Source organism: Silurus meridionalis, chromosome 15, assembly GCF_014805685.1.
Source record: "Silurus meridionalis isolate SWU-2019-XX chromosome 15, ASM1480568v1, whole genome shotgun sequence".
Classification (NCBI taxonomy): Eukaryota; Metazoa; Chordata; class Actinopteri; order Siluriformes; family Siluridae; genus Silurus; species Silurus meridionalis.
This window is the reverse complement of record NC_060898.1, coordinates 18,005,279-18,028,880: the sequence shown is the minus strand read 5'-3', so window position 1 is coordinate 18,028,880 and position 23,602 is coordinate 18,005,279. Positions and strand designations below refer to the sequence as shown.

At 39.6% G+C, this 23,602-nt stretch overlaps 2 protein-coding genes across 2 annotated transcripts; one reads left to right on the top strand and one right to left on the bottom strand.

The window, feature by feature from the left end:
- The first annotated feature begins 270 nt into the window (after positions 1–270).
- ccnjl (cyclin J-like) lies at positions 271–15,100 on the top strand. The gene is given in 7 exon segments (XM_046868767.1): positions 271–1,136; positions 1,623–1,716; positions 4,762–4,972; positions 11,168–11,191; positions 11,194–11,466; positions 11,676–11,835; positions 12,462–15,100. Coding segments are annotated over 6 exon segments (1,215 nt in total). The 5' UTR covers positions 271–1,136; positions 1,623–1,647; the 3' UTR covers positions 12,940–15,100.
- A 1,875-nt stretch (positions 15,101–16,975) lies between these two features.
- On the bottom strand, positions 16,976–19,590 carry fabp6 (fatty acid binding protein 6, ileal (gastrotropin)). The gene is made up of 4 exons (XM_046868194.1): positions 19,461–19,590; positions 17,760–17,935; positions 17,506–17,595; positions 16,976–17,097 (listed from the first exon to the last, which is right to left on the bottom strand). Exons 1-4 carry the CDS (start codon positions 19,525–19,527, stop codon positions 17,035–17,037), a joined length of 396 nt encoding a protein of 131 aa, XP_046724150.1. The 5' UTR covers positions 19,528–19,590; the 3' UTR covers positions 16,976–17,034.
- Between the last annotated feature and the right edge of the window lie 4,012 nt (positions 19,591–23,602).

Here is a 23,602-nt window from a genome sequence, read left to right as displayed (position 1 = left end):
TTAGGTAGGTGTGAACAAATGCTGTTATGTACTCTTTCAAAAACAGAAGTGTTGATGTTTTTTTAAATCAATTAACAAAATGAAAAGCAAATGAAAAGAAGAGAAATCCTAATAAAATCAATATTTGTTATGAATACCCTTTCCTTTTTTTCAGCTTCTCCCATTAGGGGTCGCCACAGCGGATCATCTGTCTCCATGAACCCGTTCTCTACATCTGCCTCTTTCAAACCAAATATAAATAATACATAATAAAAAAATGAATAAATAAAATACTCTTTTACAAAATTTCAAATTATAATTCTTCCTCAGTCTTATTTTGAAAAACACTACTTTGACACTTTTATTGCAAATTTTTTATTTTGAGTTTTCATACTTTCCATAAAAAACGTTTATCTTTTAGCATCCCAGAAAATACGTATTATTTTCAGTATGAACGCGAATACGGATTTTTTTTTACGAATGCTTTATATCGAGTGGCCATCTAGTGTTCAGAAATAGATACAGCATGTGTAAAAAAAAAAAAAAAACGAATTTATTTCAACTTCATTCATCCAAACCTATAATTGCATACAAGACACATTGTTATAATCATTGATTGAAAGTGGAAGTAAAACAGTCAGTCCGGAATTCTGCAATGGGACCTTACGCAAACCGTGCGTGGACGCGCAAAGCGTGTTTGCGCGTTCACGCGCCTCTATATCCTGCCCCCCCTCATCTCCGTCCCTCCTCCGTTGAGCCCCCTCACTCACTCATCCAGTCACTGTACGGTATCATTAGGCTGTCCGCTCCCTCCGGCCGCTGGGGGAAACACCACACAGGACCTACAGCGAGAGAGGGAGAGAAAAAGAGAACGAAAGAAAGAAAGAAAAAAAAGAAAGAAAGAGAAGAACGTCTACAAGAACATCAAGTCCAACTTGTTAATAACCCACGCGAGAAGACCAGAGAGGGTGGAAGATCCAGGTTCTTAGAGGAGTGCACAAGCCGGCTGAGCTTTGTGTGTGTGTGTGTGTGTGTGTGTGTGTGTGTGTGCGCGCGCCCGCGGTGTGTGTGTGTATGGTGCGGTTCCCGAAAATGCAGCGGCTCTGAAACAAAGGGAATCTGAGCGGCGTTCTTCTCTATTCACCGGAAACTGCGAGGTAAACACTCATCATCACACCTGTGTCTCATCCGCGGTTTTCTTTCTGCTTTTGCTTCATGTCTGGCTTTTGTCAAGTTTTTAGAAAGTAAAGTTTTTACGTCACAAGTCGTTTCTACCGTGATGAGCTCCGCTTGAAGCGCGTGGGTGCGCGCGCGCGTGTGTGTGTGTAAATACACACACGAGTGTCCTTTAATACTGAAACTCCCATGTTACTTCCAAGGCAACTTAAACCTCGCCTGTGTGTTTTAAAGAAAACTCATGGACGCACTGTAAAAGTAGTTTCGTGATGACGTCATAAAGATATATGACTAGGAGGATTTTAATGTTGTGACGTAACACATTTTTTTTTACTAGCTGCTTAAGGAACTTTGTGAAGTCTCCTGAAAAGCAAGTAGTAAAAACACTGAACAGAAGATTAAAATTTAAGTTTTATTCTAAATGATTGTAATTAATGTGACATTTTATTTATTTATTTATTTTGAAGGCTGAGGGCCTCTCTGGATGGAAAGATGGAAGCAGAGGGACAGTGGTGGAAAAGCCAGCTCGCCTCAGATATCCATCAGGCTCTGCGAATTAAGGTAAGCTTCTGACCTCGTGATATTTTTTTTTTTGGTTTGTTTGTTTATTTATTTGTTCCAAGTTGGTTGCCATCCTTTTGTTTACTGACTGGCTGATTCATTCTTAATCAGGTTAGAAAAATCTTCTGAATGTAGCACTGGGTTTTATGATACAAGTTGAAGCTTTTTATTCATTTGGCTTTCCTACATCAAAAGTAGATCCAAGTAATTGGAATAATCCGGACTGAAGTCTGTAATCTGATGCGTTGCATGTAGAAAGTATTGTGTTCCTGTTTCATTTAGTGTAGAGCTAAAGGATTGCTCATGCTAACTTGGATTGGTGTCCCGTCTCTCTTTGAAGTGAAGGTGTGAAATTTTGCATGTCCTGTAGAAAAGGTTACCGAGTGGACAGTGGTCCTGCTTTACGCATCGCTAAATACCGGCTGTTTTCCCTCATTTTCAGGACCAGCTGTGGCCAGCTGTGAATCTTCCTTCTCAAGAGCCAATTTTTTAGAGCTTCACACAGTGACCTGAATGTCCTGTAGAAAACATCCTCTTCATGTAGAATATTCTCTGACACATGTATGGGTTTAATAGAGGACCTTAAACTGAAGTTAAGAAACATATGGATGCATTAAGGAAGTGTTTGTATATGGGAACTGTGAGATCTCAGTAGGCAGGAGCTCGTCAGCTGGGCTTGTGTTTAAAGTTGTTCTGTGATGCCGAGAGCAGAGTGAAGGCTAACGTGTGTTTTCTTAGTCTGGCCTGTTGTCCATGAAGTGGACATGTGTGTCGTTCTCTTATTGTCTGGCCTTTTATGAGGGGGCTGTATTTCAATCCCAACATCCGGCTGGGAATGTAAAGTGGAAGTGGCCTGTTTGTGTTTGTTTGTACTTGAGTTTGACTATTCGCAAGTTTAATTGTTTCTGCTAATTGTATCTTGTACTATTAAAAAGAGTTCTGTGTAACATCTTCAAAGTTTATGCAACATAAATGTCGTTGAGAATGAATTTAGCTTTTTGCAGCCTTCATTCTGAGGTGCATGAGCAATAACTATTTGACAACTATACAGACTATGTTTAGATTCTTAAAAAAAAAGTACCCTACATTTTCATTTGGTAATAACGAGTTCTAGTGGCACATAAGCAAAGCAGTGTTTATCCTTAAACAGGGTTTGTATTTGACCATTTGACTCATTTCAGCTTTTAGCTGGTCTTTACAACCGGCTCCATTATTAACCTTTAGAACTGAAGAAGATAAAAAAGACACTGCACCAAGTTTAAATACATACTTAATATTAAAGCGGCTCTTTTGTTGAAAAGTTTTTTTTACACTGATCTTTGCTAAGAAGTCTGTTATTTATTTATTTTTAAGGTTTCTGTTCAAGTTGCCTGCTTTTTCAGTGAAAACCCTGCACAGAGTTTAATTCAGTGAATTAAAGCCGTCTATGCAGCTATTTGTAAGAAACGAGTGGAAACATACACGAGTCATTGTTGCTGCACTGGCAGTGCGCTGAATTGGAATAATCTGTCCTGTTGTGCGTATTATCCAGGAATGAAATGCAGAATTATTGGCTTAATCGTTGCACAGATCAGCAGAAGTTTGCGCTCTCGTTTTTGCCATGCCTGAATGCTTGAACACCCCCAACCACCCCCCAGCCGATGCTGCCTTTATTGCCTTCCCCCTGTTTCTAAATTTGCTGGATTTACCGGCTTGTCTACACATGGCTGTAATGAGAAGCAGCCCCGTCTTAAATGGTGTTTAATTTAACATGCCAGATTAGATTGACGGCTTTATTTACTGACGAATATAAATGTTTCCAGCAAACTGGGTAATAAGTCTGGTATGTGCGTTATAATTGCTGTTACAATGCATATGCTATCAATTTAACAAAGGTCCGAGCAGTTTACCTTTTTTTTTTTTTTTTTCCTTTTTTATGCGTCGTTTAAATGTGTGAAATGCTCATTCTTGATCTTGCTCGCTGTGGAAGCAGTAGAGTGAAAACAAACATGACAAAGAACAGCGATTGATTGAACCGGTTTGGCTGGATGTACTTCCTCTGCTTTTTTTTTTTTTTTGCCATTGTACTTTATCTGTGAATTCTGGTGAGTTCTTCTGACTGGAGTGGTTTACAGACTTGGAAGCTAAAAGAGGTATTAAGCAGTGTTGGTCTGTGTATTTGACCAACCTCATTGGGCATTCAGAGAGAACAGCAGCTGTAGAGTTGTCTAAATTGCGGACAGCCGACACACAAAAAGGGCTGCTCGAGAGGGTCGAGGCTCAGCCCCTTACGCCCTGAGGGACAGATGGCTGGGAGACATGGTGGCTGGGCCAGCACAGGAGCCAGTGCTCTTTCAAACAGCCACTATAAAAGAGCCTAATGTGCTGGAGAACATCAGGAGCCACTGTGTTGTTGACATGCTTATGCTTATGATTATCCTTATAGTGGGTGAGTGTATGACTCTATTGAGATCTCGCAACAAAATAGCTCCTGTTGTAACCACACAAGACACACGAACGAGACCAAAAAAAAACACAGCCTTGTCATGTTAGTACAAAGCAGAGCCCTCTATCTGGAAGACTTTGCTGTGACCGTTACGAAGTGCTGACACTGGAAACTCCTTTGCATATGTTAAATAAATTTTCATCTTATTGAATGCTTTCACATAACAATTCTTCTTTTCAGATAACAACAAATTTCGTTTGTTCGTTAACAGACCGGATTATGTGAGCAGACGTCATACAAATTTTGTGTATTAACTGTTACTATTAAAAGGGTAATTTTTATTAGCATATAAGAAGAGCATTTTAATATACGCCTGTGATTTATTAGTTATAGAAGATCAATTAGAATTGAGCATTTAGTGTGGCATAGCTCTTATTTAAAAATCATACTGCTAGCTTATCATTGTTATAAGTAACTCTTATTTTAATTCCAATTTTCTGTCCAATTATACATTAATAATTTTTTTTTTGTTATATTGTGTTTTTTTCCCCCTGGATCATTTCTACATCGTCATCCAGCACAAATTAAAAATTTTTATTCCCCTCCTTGTTTGTCCGCAGGAGTTGAAGTTACCTACATACCATGCGCACTCGCCTCAGATTGGAATGAGGCGCTATTTCGCCGACCTGCTCGCCGTCCTCAGTAACCGCTACCAGTTGTGCCCTACGGCACGCCACCTGGCTGTCTACCTGCTCGACCTCTTCATGGACCATTATGACGTAGCCGTGAGACAGCTTTACGTCATCGCCCTTTCCTGCCTTCTCCTAGCCAGTAAGTTATCTTTTACTCCGAATGTTCATGAGTCAATAAAAGCCTCTTGACTTGACTTGAGTCTAACGGTTGAAACAATGGCTCATGCTGGAAAAGTTAGCGCATTGAATTGAGTCGCTGCTTTAGTTAGTTGATTAACAGAATGACCTCACGAATAATAACTCGCTGTGTAAAGTAGTTGTTTCATGTCTCTTCCAGTAGTTGGCGCTCTGTGTTATCTTACAGGGTTAGAGATTGTAGTCCTTGCTGGTCACTGGAGAACCCTCAGAGACCCTCTGAGGAAGCTTTTACACTTTACAGGATGGTTGATTTTCTTTCAGCAACTACAAGTTTAGGCTTTTGGGAAGAAATCTGAGAATTCTGCACATACACGCACACGCTTTTGCGGCCACAGGGTCTGATCTCCTAACAAGATTTATTACTCAGGAAACGTGCACAGCGAACCAGCTGCGTGTCCTCGTTTAAAGCAACGCACTGAAATGCGTTATCAGCTGCAGCCATGTCTCTCGACATGCAAACAAACTGAGGCAAAAATGAGGCACAGATCAGATACACAGGTTTTGGCTTGGTGAATACGGCTTCTTTCCAGATGTCTGGATGTTCGGCAGAACATTGTAGAAACATTTCAACGTACAATTTTGATTGACCGGGAGCAAAAACTGACAGCAACATTTGTACTACTTGCGAAAGAACAATTCATGAGACACGTTTTTTAAGCACTGCTATGAACATTGAGTTTTCTGAGTCCTTCTGTAAATCTTGGCAATACAAAATTGTTTTGTGACCGTAGTTCAAGTTCTATTGTATTTGTTAAATAGAGCATTGTATTCTTTACGCCTATACTTTCTGCCCACAGAACCCAAACTAATTTATTATTTTATGTATTCAAAAAGTGACCAGCAAAATTTCTTACACGTGTTCTGATGATTTGGACTCATTATTCAAGACATTTTATACCACATTCCTGTTTAACACAGTTTGGGGAGTCGTAGGCTTCAGCTTTATTTAATATTTTCCAGTTGTTGATATGGTGCAGTTTTCTATGGGGTGCTGTTTATTTCAAGTGAATAAAGGTGTACGTTTTTGGCCATGGGAAAATCTTTAGCACAGAGGGCATTGTGGTTTGACTGTCATGCAAGAGAGAGAAAAGAGACGCTGGTAAGGAAACAAACGCTTGTTTATAGCTGCTATAGGTCATAAGTGATGACTGTAAGTCGGTTTGCAGATGTTCCACAACGTTAGCCATAACTACAAGTACCTGGTAATAAAAAATAAAAAAAATGTTTTGGCCTGCATCACAATGACTTGTCATTAAGTGTTTTTATTCTCTACCTCGTGTTTGATTAAATATCGACAGCTACATTTTACTGAAACCTTTTCCCGGGCTGTTAATGTTTGGCGTGACCGCTATGTGTACATTAGTTAAACCCTGTATTATTGCAGAGTCTTACAATGTTTAATGAACAACAGTGTTACATTGTCAGACGAAGCTCTTTCTTTTTTATTTTCTCCAAGACACACCTCGGATTGTTTTAAAGACAACACTCCTTAAGTGCAGGATCTTTGTTTCGTCTTTCTGTCATTCACAAAGGTGCCTGATTTCAAGGAAGGGGGGCTGTTATGGCTGACTGGCAATTGGCACTGCTCAGACATTAATTAATTGTGCAGGACCGAATGAGTAATGACCTTGCTGATGCTTTGGTTTGAAAGTATCCCTCCTTTTTTTTTTTTTTTCTTCCAACTCATTGATTCACGCTGCTGCTTCAGCCGCTATTGTTGCATTGCTTTCGGCGTGATGGACTATAGAGGTCTGCTGCAGGCCAAACCCGGGGGAGAAAAGGCTTCATTTCCATTCAGGCCAAGGACATTATTTGATTTGACAAATGGAGGGGAATTGCTCATTTTCAATTGAACAATTATGCCTCCCAGAATCCATTAAGTACGTTTTCTTCATAGTGTGTGCTTAAGCTTTTTAAAGCTGTTTTCAGTTTTATTTTCTGAAATCTTAAATTCTTTTGCCAAATTACGCTAAATATCTAACAGATCGGGTTTTTGCAGGACATTGTTCGTTTCCAGTAAAATAAATGCTGCATTCAAGGTACACGGTCCATTCAGGCCAAGGACACTAAGCCATGTTGCTCATTTTGAATGAAACATTATTCAAATTTTTTTCATATATATATTTCTTCTTCATTTCAGTTTCGGCGGCTCATTTTGTAATCCATGCTTTCGTCGAAGCTTGTCTGCTTCAAAGCTTGTTCACCATTCGAAACCGTTTTTTTTCCCAGAACGCGTACGTTGGAAAAAAACTCCCATTAATTAGCCTTGAAGCTGAGACTAAGCATGCTATGCAAGCACTAGATAATTACACAACTAATGGGCTGCTCTTACAGCTGCTGTTTTGATAATAATGCTTGAGCAATGGCCATGGGCACGTTTGGGGGACGCATGGATGCACTCTTGGGCCTGGTGTTATCAGCTGTGTGTGAATGCGAGTGTGAGGGGGAGGAGAGCAACTCACGACTGAAAGCATACTGAATTTCCTCCCGTGTTCCTGGGACACATGAGGGTTATTATGATAACCAGTTTATAGCTCGTCTTAGCACAAAGTATGTAAAAAAAATGTTTAAAGAGTGTCATTTCTCAGGCTTAATGGTGATTGAACAACCCTCACCATCTATATTATTATTATTATTATTATTATTTATTTTTTACAATTTCTTGACAGGGAAGACTATTCAACATGTAACTTGATGAAATTGTGACCACCTTTGAGCTCTCTCTCTGTCTCTGTGTTTTGAGAAAGCATTGGAGAGAAGGACATCCAGGGCCATCTTGCTGCACCCTCCTTTCCCTCCCTCCCTCCCTCCCTCCTCTGGTCTGAGAGGAAGGGGGGAGGGCCGAGTAGCCTAGAGGGTCATGTTTGAACTGAAACACTCAGCAGGGTTCCTGATATTCAGATTAGTGTGACGGACGTTCCCCTGAGGTTTGATGCTAATGAATGGAATTAATACAGCACAGATAATTGAGAAAACAGAGGCTCGTACGCTGGACACAGATGCTGGTGCGACCAACAGTTTAAATGTACAGGGGTCATCGCTGGTGTAAATGTGGCAGTGTTTGGTGGCAATGTCTGAGGTAACACTTGGATTTTGCTAATTACGTCGATAAACAAATTCACATCAGTTCGTGGCCACGCTTTCATCATTGGAACTGTCTACTTTTGAGGTGTGTCACCAAAACCATTTACAACTTGTACAAACCTTATTTTCATCGGTCCTTTCACAAAGAATGCGCACTCGAACACTTCTAGCGGGGACTATTATTGACCCTCTGTTCCTCGGCTCAGGTCACCTTCATAGCCGCCGCCACTGATCTGAAGACGGGGGGCCCTCTGTGAGTGCACAAGCATGAGCCATTGAGGTCAGGGGTCACACTGCCTTTATTATTGTGGCATCTAAATGCAGGGGAAGTAATACAGGAGACTGGGACTTTGCAGTAAAGATATTAACACCTAGCACAAAAGGGGGGAGGAGGAGAGGGTGAGAGAAAGAAGGGAGGGGTAGAAAGGGAAGGAAAGGAATTCCATCCAGAGCAGTGTTCACTCGGACCTCGGATAACACAATCATACGCAGTTTTATCAAATCGATCTGAAGATTTGAAAATGGCGGCTAAAGACTGTTGACTTCGCTGGAGACTTTTACAAACTTAAAGTGTCCCACAGAATTTTAACAGCCACTGAAACACACCATAGAACAGATGCACACAGACGAACTTTATAGCGGACTGCTACTCGTGTGCTCCACCACAAAACCAGTCCGGCGCCAGGGCCAAATTAGCAAAAGTTCTTCATATCCTATTAAAAAGCTTCGTGTAAATGTTTCCACGCACTTTCTTTTTTTAACCGTGGGGTCTGTATGCTGTTTGAATTCTAAAGAGTGCCAGACTTACTGAATGTGATTCCTGCCTAACTCGAGTGCAAATATTTGCATACCCTTAGGACAAACTGAAGAAGACAAAGAAATTTGATTTATCACAAGACATCTGGTGTGTTGGGTTTCACAGATTTGTCCTTCATTATCTCAAGAAATAGCAGTGGAAAATGGGAATAGCGCATGCTGGAGTACACTCCTAGGATTGTATTCCTTGTTTGCAGGGTGTGAGGGACTCAATAGCAAAAACGTTCCAGTTGTTTTGTCTGGTTAGTTTTTGTCTGCCGAGCCTTGTCTGCCTTTTCTTATTTTAAACAGTGAAAGTCGACACATTTTCCTTTCCTCCTAAAACATTCGTATGTTTCGTGAATCTACAAGTATTCAGCACAAATGTATAAGTGATCTTTGTAGGTTTGCTCAAGCACAATCTAAACGGTGTTTAAATTCCCACCAGTGTGTCATTAAGACCACTATAGCTACCCTACACCACCACTGGGTTCTCTCATCAAAGGGTTTTCCAGAATGCTCCATCTGCCATGTATCATACTGATTTCAACAAAAAACTCCTGCCTTTCGAATCTGCATATGGATATGGCTTTTAAGCGCAATCTTATCTGCTTGTAGCGGCTGTACATGAAAGCAGAAATCTGCACAGGCATTCTGCATTTTATACACACACACACACACTGGTATGTGGAAGGAATGAGAGATCTGGGGTCTAGTCTGTGTGATAATTGCTTGTTCAGGCTGGCAAAACTGACATCGTGGAGATTGCGATGCCTGAAATGCCAACAGTGAAAATGTGTGAATGGAGGTTCTGAAAAATTAGTTTCAAGTCTTCTTTACTCATGCCAGTAACACAAATGTGTTTTGGTCTCTTGTTAATTAAGGCATTTCCTTTATTTAAATGTTTTTTTTATTTATTGTGTGTGTGTGTGTATGTGTTTGTAATTAGCCATGTCTTTCCAAAGATCTAGTGATGAAGCTTTAAATAATCCAATTATTCACTCGTGTAATTTAATTAATGCTTTTTTACTTGTGTAAAATCGGAGATTTGTGAACAGTGTCAAATGTTTCAGTTTTGTACTGGTATAGCAGTTTTAACAATGGACACTGTTGCAGAATCAGTATGTAGGTGTAGTCTATTACAGGGTTTCTGTGGGGTCTTAAAAAGTCTAAAATTGAAAAATCTCAATTTTAGGCATTAAAACGTCTTAAATTCGCTGTTCTAGGTCATAAATAATTGAAAACAGGTCTTCATTTTCCTTGTAACACTACCTCTAACGCTCATTTAAATGCTCCTGAAGCACTTTAGAATGTTTTTGCTTGTTTGTTTGTTTCCGTGGTGGTGCAGTTCTTTCTTTCACTAGTGCAAATAGAATTTCGCTATTTTGTGACTACAAATGAGACCAACATGCAACAGATTTCTGTTTTTAGTGCGAATCTTGCTTGGAATTTACCTCAGACGTAAAATGGATTTTAGCTTTCAGATAAGGGGAAGTTTCTCGATACTGTATTTAGGTCATGGTTAAGGCCAGTTGCTAACAGCGTATTTGTGTGTTTTTGATGTTGTGATCCAAGTCTTAAATTTCATTCTTAATGGTCTTAAAAAAATCTTAAATTTGACCTCAGGCCTGGTGACATGAAGGAACCGGACTCGGAAAAGGAACTCCTCCTCATCTCTTGAGCACCTGATGGTGGGATTATGAATGGTTCCAGTCTACAGGCAGAAATGAGTTACAGGCCTATTAGGTTGCGTTCACATTATAAACGTCTTTTCACTAGTCAGGTTGGATTTGTACGTCTTGATCGCTAACATTTACATTTTCAGTCCCAAATTTGTTAAAATCGAGTTCTTGTTCTGTTGTTCCTGCACTATTTTTATTTTCTGTAAAGATTTCAGTTTTGTTTCAGTCAGTTAACCAAATATCAAGAAAATCCCCAACCTTTAGCTGAATATAGTGAATGTTGCTGATGTTCTATCCTGTTATGATTTACTGCTGACCTGATCTAGATATAAAAGTGGCTCGAGTCTGATATAAAATTATCAAATGTTTGTGTCCCTGCTGTATGGAAAAAAAATCAGATCTGTGATGCAATAAGGCAGAAAACAGAGTCCTAGAATAAGAAGCAAGACCTTTTTTAAATTTTTGATTAAAACAGAAGTTTTTGTGCTTTTACACAATATACATATAACCTTGTGATACAAACTGAAAAATGTGTACAAAAATGTAAACCCTGCTCCCCGTTTCTCTCTGCGTAGGCAAGTTTGAGGAGAAGGAGGACCGGTGCCGAAGCTGGAGCAGTTAAACACGCTGGGCTTCATGTATAGCCTCAACCTGGCCCTGAATAAGCGCGACCTCATCAAAATGGAATTGCTGCTGCTGGAGACCTTCGGCTGGAACCTGTGCATGCCTACGCCAGCTCACTTCATTGACTACTACCTCCACGCTGCCGTGCAGGAGGGTGACCTGCACAATGGCTGGCCCCTGACCTCTCTGTCCAAGACCAAAGCCTTCATGGACAAATACACACACTACTTCCTGGAGATTTCCCTGCAAGGTGAATTCAATTAGAGACTGACACAACGCATCAATAAAGTGGACTAGCTTCAGCATTCTGAAATAAATGTGTACATTTAAAATTTTTTTGTTTTTGAATGTCAAGCAATATTGTGAGACGTGTTGGATAGACGGATTGCACTTCATTTCATTAGCGACCCTCGTTTCCTTTTTTATATTTAACGGCTTGATTTACTGATTTCGTCTCAGATCACGCCTTCTTGAGCTTCAGACCCTCGCAGGTGGCAGCCGCCTGCATCGCAGCCTCTCGAATTTGCCTGCAGATTTCCCCGAGCTGGACCACCGTGCTTCACCTGCTCACAGGATATTCGTGGGACCACCTGACCCAGTGTATCCAGCTCATGCTGCTGTAAGAACATAAAGAATAAACAATCTTTGTCTATTTATTAGGGATCTCCATAATGGAGGCCAATGCGATTCGCATAGCAATCAGTACGATACATTAAAGATGCATATGAAGCAGCCACCGATGCAATACAATTCACCCCTATTTTGATTCAGTGCTATTCAATGCAATACGGTGCAACTATGGTGCAAATAGCTCTCTTTTATTTCTTTGGTTCAGACAGACAGCAAATCATAAATTAACTTAAAAGCCTTCTGACTTCTAACGCATGGCCCTTTCACACACAGGCCTTTGTAATGCAAAAAAAAACATAAAAAAGGTTCAATAAAACCAGATGCTCTTTTACTGTTCTGTCTCCAGGAAGATGCAGCTCTACCTCTGCCATGTTAATCTGTATTCTATATGACTCTCAGGACACGCCTCGGTCTCCGTAGTGTCGTGATGCATCATGTTCACATACTTTTATGCCAATGAGAATCTGTGAATCTTAGCAGTATAGTTTAAGATGGCATTAGCATATAAAGCTTCTTCAGGAATTGTCTTAAGGTTCATGCGCCTGAACGTCTGACCGTAGTGCGTCTTTGGGTCACACTTTTTAATAAGATGACTTTATTGTGCCCTTTCTACAGAGCCCACGATAACGATGTGAAAGAAGCCAACAAGTCCAAGTCATCACCCTCGTCCAGTCAGAGCACACAGCCTCAGGCCCACGCCTCGCCCGGCCCTGCTCCCTCGGCTCTGCAAAGACTCCCCGCATCCGCCTCACAGCAGCTACTGCTCCAGACTGGCAGCTACCCTCCTCTCTCGCAGCATTCGCCTGCTCTGGCGCAGCTGCACATGTTGGCTGAGTGCCAGGCCATGGGTGCAGCGAGCACGCGGGAATACCTCCAGCCGCACCAGTCTAGCCTGCTCTCTTCATCCATCCCGAGCGCCTCGTTCCCGTCCTTCCCCAGTCTGGCTTCGGGATTGTGTGGCCTGCCCTTGCAGGGACCCCTGTCCATGCAGGTGAGCATGGCAGCAGAGCCACGACCCTGCATGAGCCTGGCTTACACTAACAGCTACCTCGGCACACACCACAGCTTCACAGCCGGATGTTTTGACAGGTGACGCCAGGAGAGGGTGGACAGATCGAACTCGGGGCGCCCGCTGTCCTCCGCCGTCCTCTCCACCTCCCCGGCGCCATCTACCCTCAGCCAGAGGCAGAGACTTTCTAAACAGAAGGCCCACGGCCGAACAGATCCATCGAAGGTCATAGTATTAAGCTGAAACACGCTCAAGTGTCAAAGTTTCGTTCTTTTTGAACACCTCTGTGCCTGTCGCTCTGCCCGTTTTGAGCAAAGATCTCATTGACTATAGCATGCGCTTGTCGTATGTATTCGGGCCAATTCATTCTGGGAATGTGACGGGAGGAAAATAGAATGCCAGTGCTGCGAAATATGATTATCAGACACTTAGAAACGTCCCACAGGAGCATTTTCGCTCCATACAAAGCCTTAAGAAGAGAAATGGTTGAGATCATGTTCCCAAAATGTTTTGTTTTTTTCTTCTTCCTTTTTTTTTTTTTAAAAATAAGGCGTCCTTGAAATTTCACACTGGAATTACTGTGTCGTCCTTGATGCTGCTGCGTTTAAAGTCAGACGCTGGCTTTATGACCATGAAACCCTGTCTCCCCTTTTAGGTGTCGTTTACATTGACTAAATGAAACACGTATCAGGGATGCGCAGATTACTTGAAAGTAAAAAACAAAAAAAAAATGATTGATGCCATTGAAAACTACCAGCTGATGTTTGTATGAGGCGGTTTTATTTGTAAATGTGTTTGTATTTGATCTGCTTTGGAGGTGACCGTGTCTTAAAAGCAAGGTTACTTTTAGCTTTTTTGGCTTAGAGCCCCATCCCTCTGGTCTTCCTGCAGGCAGATGGAGGAGAAAACCCCAGGGGAACATGGCATCTGTCCTGTCGCCTCTGTAGCTCACGCTGGAGGAAGCTGAGCTTTACAAGCTGCTTACCCAGGCAGGGGGTTGGGGAACTCTCCGATTCATCCATGTTAAGCTCACTACCATAGAAAGATGACTTCATTGTCTTTTACCTCATCCATTTAGTCACAGTGGTGCATGCAAATGACCTCACACTACTGCTGTGCTGAATGACATGTCAGTCATTCTTCAATCACATGCCAGGAAACTTTGGCTTCTGTGGGTAGATTAGAGATTATTACACAATTTTACAATCAACTATCCTACTGTACTACTGATCCAAGCTTTTTTTTTGTTCGTTTGTATTTTTGTTTTGGGAGATCGAGTCACACACACACACACACACGGGTGAGCCTAATGACACTGTGATGGGTAAAGACAACCGAGATTATTATTATTTTTTTTTTTACCCCCAATTTCAAAGATTTTTTAAATTTTTCTGTGCCATTCCAAACCGTTTACTTTCTCATGAAAATCCAAGCCAAGCCGAAAATGAATGCCGCATTTCCACACTAAAGTTGAGACTCTGAGTCCATGTCTCCTCAGGTTTTGTTGGGTTTTACAGGGATGTCGACCGCACAATAAAACTAACCAGCAGTAAGACCAAAGTGTCTGCTTTATGTCCTGCTAATTTATAAGCTTTTTAACCACTTTACTGGACTTTGGATCCAAATCATCCTCTGATAGTCCTGAATCTTGAACTACCTCAATGTATGTCGAGTTTTTTTTTTTTTTTTAAACGCTGATTGTGCAGGACTTACCATTTTATTCAATTATTTTCTTTCTAACCGCTCATGAGCTTCAGGATTTGTTTTCATAGAACATTTTAATCTTTTTTTTTTAATATGTATACATTTAATGTTGAAGTTTTGTTATGTAGGTAGATGTTTTGTGTTCACTGTAACGGATATAGGCACTGTTTTTTTGTATTGTTACTTCATTGTATTTCAGTGAAACCTCTGTGTGTGTGCAATACGTAACCATTTGTTTTATATTACCGTAACGTTACGTTTTTTTCACCACTACATTCATTTACTGTTTTTTTTTTTTTTTTCGTTTTGCTTTTATAACGAGATATTACTGCTAGAAGGCAGTGATTTTTTTTTAATTGTCCAGCAAGAAAATGTTGCACATTGCAACCGATGTCTGCTAAATCGAAACGTTTAGTAGACCAGCGAGTACTGATGGAGTTCATTCAGTGGTCTATGGTTTTATTTAAAAGCCTGTAGGAGATTGAGGGAGATGAAAAACCCAAAAAATAAAACAAAAGAAAAATAAAGCTCGAGATTTGTCTAATTTTTTGTTTGTTTTTTTCTTTGTTGCATACTGTACTAAGTAGTAAAAGCAGTGCATTTGCATAGGTCACGTGTTTAATATGAATGCAGAGTCGTTGCACATGAAAAGGTCAGGAGGGAGTGGGGAGATGTTTTTCTTTAGCCCCACCTCAGAAAACAGTGCCCTCCCTCTGTCTCTCTTTTGCCCCTCCTTCTCTCCCTATCTCCCCCATCCCCCTCCTTCTTGTGCTACATACAAGACAATGGAGGAGATTCCTGCTCAGCATGACACTCTTTCCTGTCACTAAACAGTAAATAAAGAGCGAACATAAAGTATTAGGGCTAAAGATTATCCGCAATCAGAGAACAGCTAAAAAAAACCAAAAAAACCCACCAAACATTTAGAAAGAAGGCGTATTCTAAGTAATTTTAATGCTACACTACAGAGGTCAGGGTTATGGAAAGGATACATGAAGAAGTGTAAATGTCTTAGTTCATTATTCAGGTTTTGATATTAGAATGAGAGAAAATGCTGCTCGATGCTGTATTTATCTATCACCAGCATTTATAGTTACCTGTGCATCTAATATCTAATCTAATGACCTGATTAATGCTTAGTTTTCTTTGTTTTTAATCTAATTTACCTTTCATGTTCTCTTACGGCAGGGTCGAAGGCATTGATTTTTGCTTTCCGCTGGGAAAATGCCGCTCGTCGCAAATGATGTGCTCAGAATCTTGACTTTTAGTAGATAAGTAACACTAGAGTACATTCACTGATCTATGGTTTCATTTCAAAGCCCGTATTTGTATACGAGATTGAGGCCATTTGGGACAGACGTCTGAAAAGAGATTATCTACATCAAAGAACGACCAAAATGTATAGTAGAGAGATAAATTAGTAAAATACTTGGGCAAAAAAAACACTCAAGTCTTTTGCAATTGATATTAAAGAGAACATTGGCACATGTCCTGTTTGCTCTGCTATTTGACTACTGTTTAAACGAACAAATAGTTTTTTAAGGCCCTCTGACTGTGGGATCGTGGACTGATGCGAGTCTGATAAGGTGTAAACCCGCAGAATGGGATGTCATGCTAGATTAGTGGGTCTGTTGAGAGAGCCGTCTTATCTGAGTAATTAAAGATATTGGCTGGAAGACGACGGGAGGAAGCCTGCGAGGGACGGGGGGTGGGTGGGCGGGCGCTCCTTTGTGTGAGTGCTCTGTTGGGGGCACATGTGCAGGCCCAGGGAGGTACACCACATGTCTGAGCCGGTGTGAAGAAAGGAACGGAGGGTGGGGGGCAGTCGAGTAATGGATCATTTTCACAACCTTTGTTTGAACAGCAGAGAGGGGGAGGTGCTGGCACACTTTTAATTATTAGAAAAAGGGTCACTACCAAACCCAAATTACATTTACACGGATATAGTTTTACCACTACCACCACTTCTTCTTCTTCTTCTTCCTCTTCTAAAAAAGATACCATGAATTCATGAGTGTTTGCAGTGGGAATGGATTTCAGCATGCTGTAAAAAAAAAAAGAGCCTTGTTTGAGGGGATGTATTAGTATGTAATAACCTCGGCTCTCAGCTCATAACTGTCTCGTCTTATTTATTTGGCATTATAGTTTAAGACTCCGTTTTGAAATGTCTGATTTGCCGCAATAAATCTTTTCGAGCCACGTCAAAATAATGTTTTCACAATGTTCTGTAACAAAGAGACCTGCCAAGGATTTAAGAAGGGGCACATCAAACCCTCGGGGCAAGAACATTTTTTTGAAAACTGACTGCCCCCTAGTGGTGACCATGTTGTGCCATGTAGTATATGTTTGTTTTTGTTTTTTACTCAGATTTTGCTCATGATCTCCATTTATGAAACATTGAGAGACGACAATTAGATAATTTTTTTCACAGTTTATTAAATACAACTGTAGTCATACACAGGCAGTGGAATGCATTTACATTTTCTTGCTGGTCCGGACAAGGACAACTGGACCTTTAGCTGAGATGGCTGTGGAAGTCTGTGTAGCAAAGAATGATACTTACATTAGCTACTGTCTATAAACAGTTAAAAAATGTGGAAACAAAGTGAACACAATGTGCAGCTGGTAAAATCTGGCATGTAAAAGCAGATATACACGGATGTATTCCCATGCTTTATTGAAAAAAATATATATATTTGTTGAAAAAAAGATTTGATTCGTCTTTTGGAAATCAACAGTATAAATGTGCGTAATGAACTCCGAGATCATTTTAAAGATCTCATTTAAACTGCATGGAGTGAAATGTGTGTTTTTTTATGTTTATTAGGTTATTTGTTTATGTGATACTTATTCCGATAAGTAAAGTAATTAGATTAGATTATTTAGTTAAAATCTTCAAAAATTTCAGTTTGGACAATCTGTTCAGACTTGAATTCAATGTCGTACCTCAATCAGCTTCCCGCCGCTGATCTCGACGATGTGGTCGTAGTTGGGAAATTGAGTCCTCAGCTTGTCGCCTTCCTTGGTGACGGTTGCCTGTTGTTAAGAATAAACCACATTCGCAGATCTTACAGTTTAATTCTCTTCGAAAAATAATCACAATCATTCAAATTTGTATTCAGTCTTGTGAAGATGTCTTGCTGAACTGTAATTCTCCAGTGCAAGTATTCAGTAGATATTCATTTCCTGTTCAGTCTTACCTTAAACTTCTTTCCTCCAATAGTCTCCATGTCGCACTCCTTACCAATTACAAATTTGTTGGTGACGCTGTGGTTGGCCGGGTAATGCTGAGTCCAAGAGAACTCATCACCGTTCTGGCCCACCTCTGTCACAAGCTTGTAATCACGGCCCTTCTCAATCACGTCAGCAGGGATACCTGAATAGCAAAAGCCGAGATTAATTATTGTTACTGCCTGTGTTCAAATACAGTCTCTATAACCATAGAAAAAATGTATCCTGTCCTTGAAATAAGGGCTGTCTATGCAGATGCTTATGAAATTCTCAAAATAACACCAGCCCACAGACACATTCAAAAAATTATGGTTTCTTATAAATTGCCAACAAACAGGAAAATGCATCTATCAGAAAATGCACATGTACAATGTCCATGGGTCTGCTTTCTTTTTTTTTTTATAAATCTCAAGCTACCTACTGTGTCCAATACACTCCCACGTTAATAAATGTGACTTTCTTTGTCCTGCAAGGTTTATATATGACCACTTGCATAAAAAAAAGTGAAATCCCACATGATCCCAGTCCTGATGCACGCTAGTGATTGAGCTTTTTTCAGTGAGCCAAATCATTTCCCAGCTCACCAATAAGTAGTTGTAGTTCTTATTTGTATTCCTACTGTATTTTTAAAAACATATTCATTCACCACATTGCACAAATCCTCTTGTATCACTATTTTATTTATTTTTAAACTCTCCATAATTACCCCAACCATAAACATTCAATAGTCCTTCCTACCTTACATTACTAAAATGACTTACTTATGCCAGTTTCTCCAACAACACCAAGAGGATTTGTCCATTTCCATCTACAGGTTACTCAGATGCTTGTTTTAAAAACCAAAATACTGCACCTCAGCCCTTGCAGGTCAGCCTCTGCGTATCATTCGACCTCTTTAAATGACCCAAAAGGCTTCACAAGTTCTCCCACACTACATTGCTATGCTCGTTCCCCCAGCTGCCTGGCCTGCAATGGATTTAAAATACTGATACCTGCTTACAAAGCCAAAAAAGGACCAGCGCCCACCTCACTCAAAGCATTTATCTCACCAGGCACTGCACCACACTCCTGATCCTCTCGCACTTCTCACTTTAGACCCACCATCCCTCAGGTTACAAGAAAAGCAAGCATCTAGGCGTTCTGTTTTAGCATCTATAGGGGGTGGAATGGACTTTCAGTAGATGTCCAAATAGATGAGTCACTAGTTGTCATCAAACAACAGCTAATGACCTAGGCCATCACGAAGCTCTGAAGCTATCGTCTAAAAGAATCCTTGTCTTGAGTTTTAGTTTTACCCTATACTAACCTTCCTAACAGTGTTTTTATAGAGATAATACACTTAATCCCAATATAACAAATAAGCATGTGTTCATTTTATTTATTCAGTGCACCTCTGTAAATGGTTCTGGATAAAGGAACGTGCCAAATCTATATATAGATATGCGCTGACAAAACCAGCAAGCATTAATTTGCCTGCTGTGGCTGTGCTTCATTAAGAAGATTAATTTATCCTTATAATTGATCCTCTTCCATAATGCACTTAATGAACTCCTGTATATCTTTACCAAGCAGCTGTTTAGCATCCCCGGGCTGTCAAAAGAGTCTCCGAAAGCTGACTCATTTACAAAATAATAATTCACACCCTAAACTCCTGCCACTGAATCACTCACCAAGAAGCTTGCAGAAGTCATCATATCCCTGCTGGCTCTCAGTCTCCCATTTGCCAGAGAAAGCCATGGCTGATTAAAGATAATGCCAAGGAGGAGTGAATGGAAGGCTGATTTTAGAGGAAAGTACCCGTAGATAAATTTCCTCTGCTTAAATAGACATCTGTTCCTGCTGACTCAACAACTTTATGACACAAGCTTAGCATCAGCATAATTAGGCCATAAACCTGTACAATCGTATGATGGCAAAATGACAAGTCATTATGATTTTGACCATGAGGTTGCTCACCTGCATTAAATAGTGACTAGAGACCTTGAATCATTTCATTCACTTTTCGCTGGATCTCTGCAATACTGTTCACTGATACCCATATACATATAAATCATCTTCAGGTGTAGATTTAGTCATTAAACCCTTTTACAATGGAAAGTATTAATATATTGCTAATTAGCATCATAAAAAAAACCTCCTTACTCACTAAGCTCTTTATTAGGAAAACTATTCTAACACCAGGTTTGGACTCTCTCACTCTCACTCTTTGCTCTGAAAACAACCTTAATTCTTCATAGCATGGATTCCACAAAGTTTTGGAAACATTCTTGTGAGTTCCTGACATAATTGCATCATGAAGTTTCTGCAGATTTTTTAGTTGCACTCTATAGCTGCTTATTTCCTGTCTTACCGCATCCCTAATGCATTAAAATAATAGAAATAATCAGAACAGGTGATGTTTTTCCAGTCTACAAATGTTAACTGCAGCCTCAGTTTTCTGTTTCGGGCTGAACAGATAAGTGGATCTCCATGAGGTCACATCCGCCTTAAGGGTCAACATGTTCATTCTGAGATGCTTTTCTGCTCACCGCTATTATACAGAGTATTACCTGAGTTTCTGTGACATTTCTGTCAGCTTAAACCAGTCCGGACCTTCTACAAAACATTTTAATTCATAAAACTGATGCTTTTTCTTTATTGCAACATTCTGAGTCAAATTTAAAGACTGTTGTGTGTGAGAAGCCCATGATATCAACAGTTATAGAAATACTTAAATCAGCCTGTCAGTCACAATCATGCGAAGGTCATGAGATCACATTTATTTTTTTTCTGAAGGTTGATATGGGCATTAGTATTTAGTGGGCATTGACTGTTTAACAGCTTTTTCCCGCAAGCCATCAGGCTCCTTAATACACAGAACTGAACTGGAACACACACACACACACACACTCAAATGTGTGTTACCGAACTGTACAACCTGAACTTAACACACTCATTACTCACCTCAATCCATTCCACAATCATTTATTTATTATTATTTATACTTGACCATATTACACTGTTTACATGCTGTTTTTTTTGCACCTCTTGACTGCTGCTACTGCTGTTTTTTACACTGCATTGTGTTCGTTTATATATACTCTCAGTATAGTTTTTTATAGTCTCTTTGCACAGTACTGTATATTCAGAGTATACAGCAGGTTTACTGGTCGGAGCGATCTTGTGTTATGTGTATTGTCTTGTGTTGTCTGTCTGTCTGTCTGCACTGTCTGTCTGAACTGTTTTTCGTCTGCACTGTTTGCACTAGGTTGCACTCGATGCACTTTATGTAGCTTTGTGTTGTGTTATAGATCTATGTTGTTTAGTGTAGCACCAGGGTTCTGGAGGAACGTTGTCTCGTTTTTTACTGTGTACTGTGTACCACTGTGTATAGTAGAAATGACAATAAAAACCTCTTGACTCTTGACTCTAGTAGAAACTGCATGTAACCTCGATACTCGAGTTACGTTCTATGACCCACATCGCGGCTTTTCGCAAACTATGAGATTTTTCGCGAGTTACTCTAAGTCCCGAACTATCTAGGTCGTGACTGTCAAGGTTCGTTGAGGTTCCACTGTATATGTTTAAGCATGTTTTCCCAAGCTTCGTCATAAATGTTCTTAATGGAATTGTTACATATCAGCTAAAACATGAGCTTTGTGTGTTTTCTGGGGGCCTTCAAGCTTCAGTTTTGTTTTCAAGGTTGGATGAAGGTCGATGTATTTTACCTAAAGCTTGCAAAGAATTATCAAATTGAAATGATCATAACCTATTACTTTACACCATAACATAGACATATTCTATAAAACATATTTTACATATTATATAGTACATTTAAATAAACATACTGTACATTGTTTGGGTTACACCTGCTATAGCACATTTTACAATGATTTTATCAAAACAATATCAGAAATAACAGGCCTTGTGTTAGTAAACCTGTTAATAGTTGAAGAGTTTCATGCTAGATAATTTGCTAGTGAATTTGGATATTACTACACAAAAATGATCTTTTGTTTGTTTGTTATCTAGCTAGATAAGAATAATGGCTTCTGGTTTACACAATATAACTTATAGCTTAATGTATCTAGCTGGAAATGATAACTACTGGTTTACGTTATAACATAACTTAATGCTATCTAGCTTGATATTTATTGTAATTAATCACATTATATAGCACTTAGCTTAGCAATCACTATCCGATAGTTAACTGGCTAACCAATCCTAACAGATTCTAAAGTGAAACAGCTACTGCTCTAGATGAAAATTTAGCTAAGCTAAGCACATAGCAGTTTGATTAGATGGTCCTTTCCCTACTTTGGGTACATTTTGTAAAATACTGTAGGCTATATGATATGAAAATATTCTCATTTCTTTCTTTTCTCCCTGCCTAAGAATGGTGTACAATCAGGACCACTACCAGCTGTAAAAAATACAGGTTGAGTGGGTCACATTGTTCAGCATTTGCCAACAGGTTTTATTTCCCAGCATCCTTATTACCTCACTGAATTGATCAATAAATGTGTGAGATTTTCCTCACTGTCTACAGCTTTTGATGAAGCATTAGTAATGCTAATGAAATTACTTTTCAACGTGTGTTTTAGCAACTGGCAGATGGTCAAACTAAGCTGGATATTTTAGCAGGCCTTTCTTTTTACTTGATGTTATTTCTCATATAACACGTTTAGTATTGAACATCCTTGGTGCTGAACAGACAAAATGGAGCTGATGTCTGTGACAAAGACATGCTCTTGGCAGCACAGGGAGCCACACTTTGACCTTGTCTGTAGAAAGATTTTAAGCTCTTTATGCTCTAGGTAGAACACAGCAGATAATCTAGGCTTGTCACACAAGCTGTGCAAACTCAAGCAAACCATTGATAAAATAGTGTAAAAATGCTGTAAAAAAATAATAGTGTAAAAAAACAACCAGTTGAAAAAGTTCCTCATATTAAAAATTAACAGATTAATGTGTTATAGAGGCAAAGGTGGAAATGAAATGTCTAAATGAAAAATATATGAAAGTTTCAATATCAAAATGTGAATTAATACTGCAAGTATATAAAAAAATATGTACACACATATACTCAGGTATTAAATATTAACAGAATGAAATACTATTAATTTCAGAATGTCTCAAAACATTATCTAAAAAAAATTACTACAATATAGTTTGATCAATTAATCAGAAGTTCAATATTAGGTCTTCATCTAATTGTAGCCAAATAATTTTGACTCGGTGCAAATAGGATTTGACTCGATTAGGATTCGCCATTCTGAACATTTCTGGACAGTTTTTGGCAAAAGAAAAATAAACTTTACCGCTTGTATATGACCTACAGGTCAGTGCCCTTTAACACAAAAAACTCTTATGGATTACAACTTCAATTGCCACATTGCCTCATTGTTTCGGTTTGTTTAAAGCACATAAATGTCTTTTGTCCTTTTAATGCCGTCTTCATCCATTCAGCCTCGAATAAAACACACCTTCAGTTATAGGCATCTGCATGAATAAGATAAGAAAAAAAATAGGACAATTGAGTTATATGAATAATGAGATATATATTTTATGCCTATATTTTTTGTGTGAGTGCAGGTGATCATATGGCGTGTCTCTCATACTGGCCCTTTTGTAAATTATTTTGGGCACCTGTAGTGAGAGATGGCAAAAGTACACATATCCTTCACCCAACCAGAAGTACAGATACTCATGGGCTCTTTGGGCTCTGACTTGTACTTAAGTAAAAAGCAGCCATTAGTGCTACCTGTTTTGGTGTCATGCTGGTAACTGGGCCTCACATCATATTCATATATTAATACAAAAGAATTTCAAT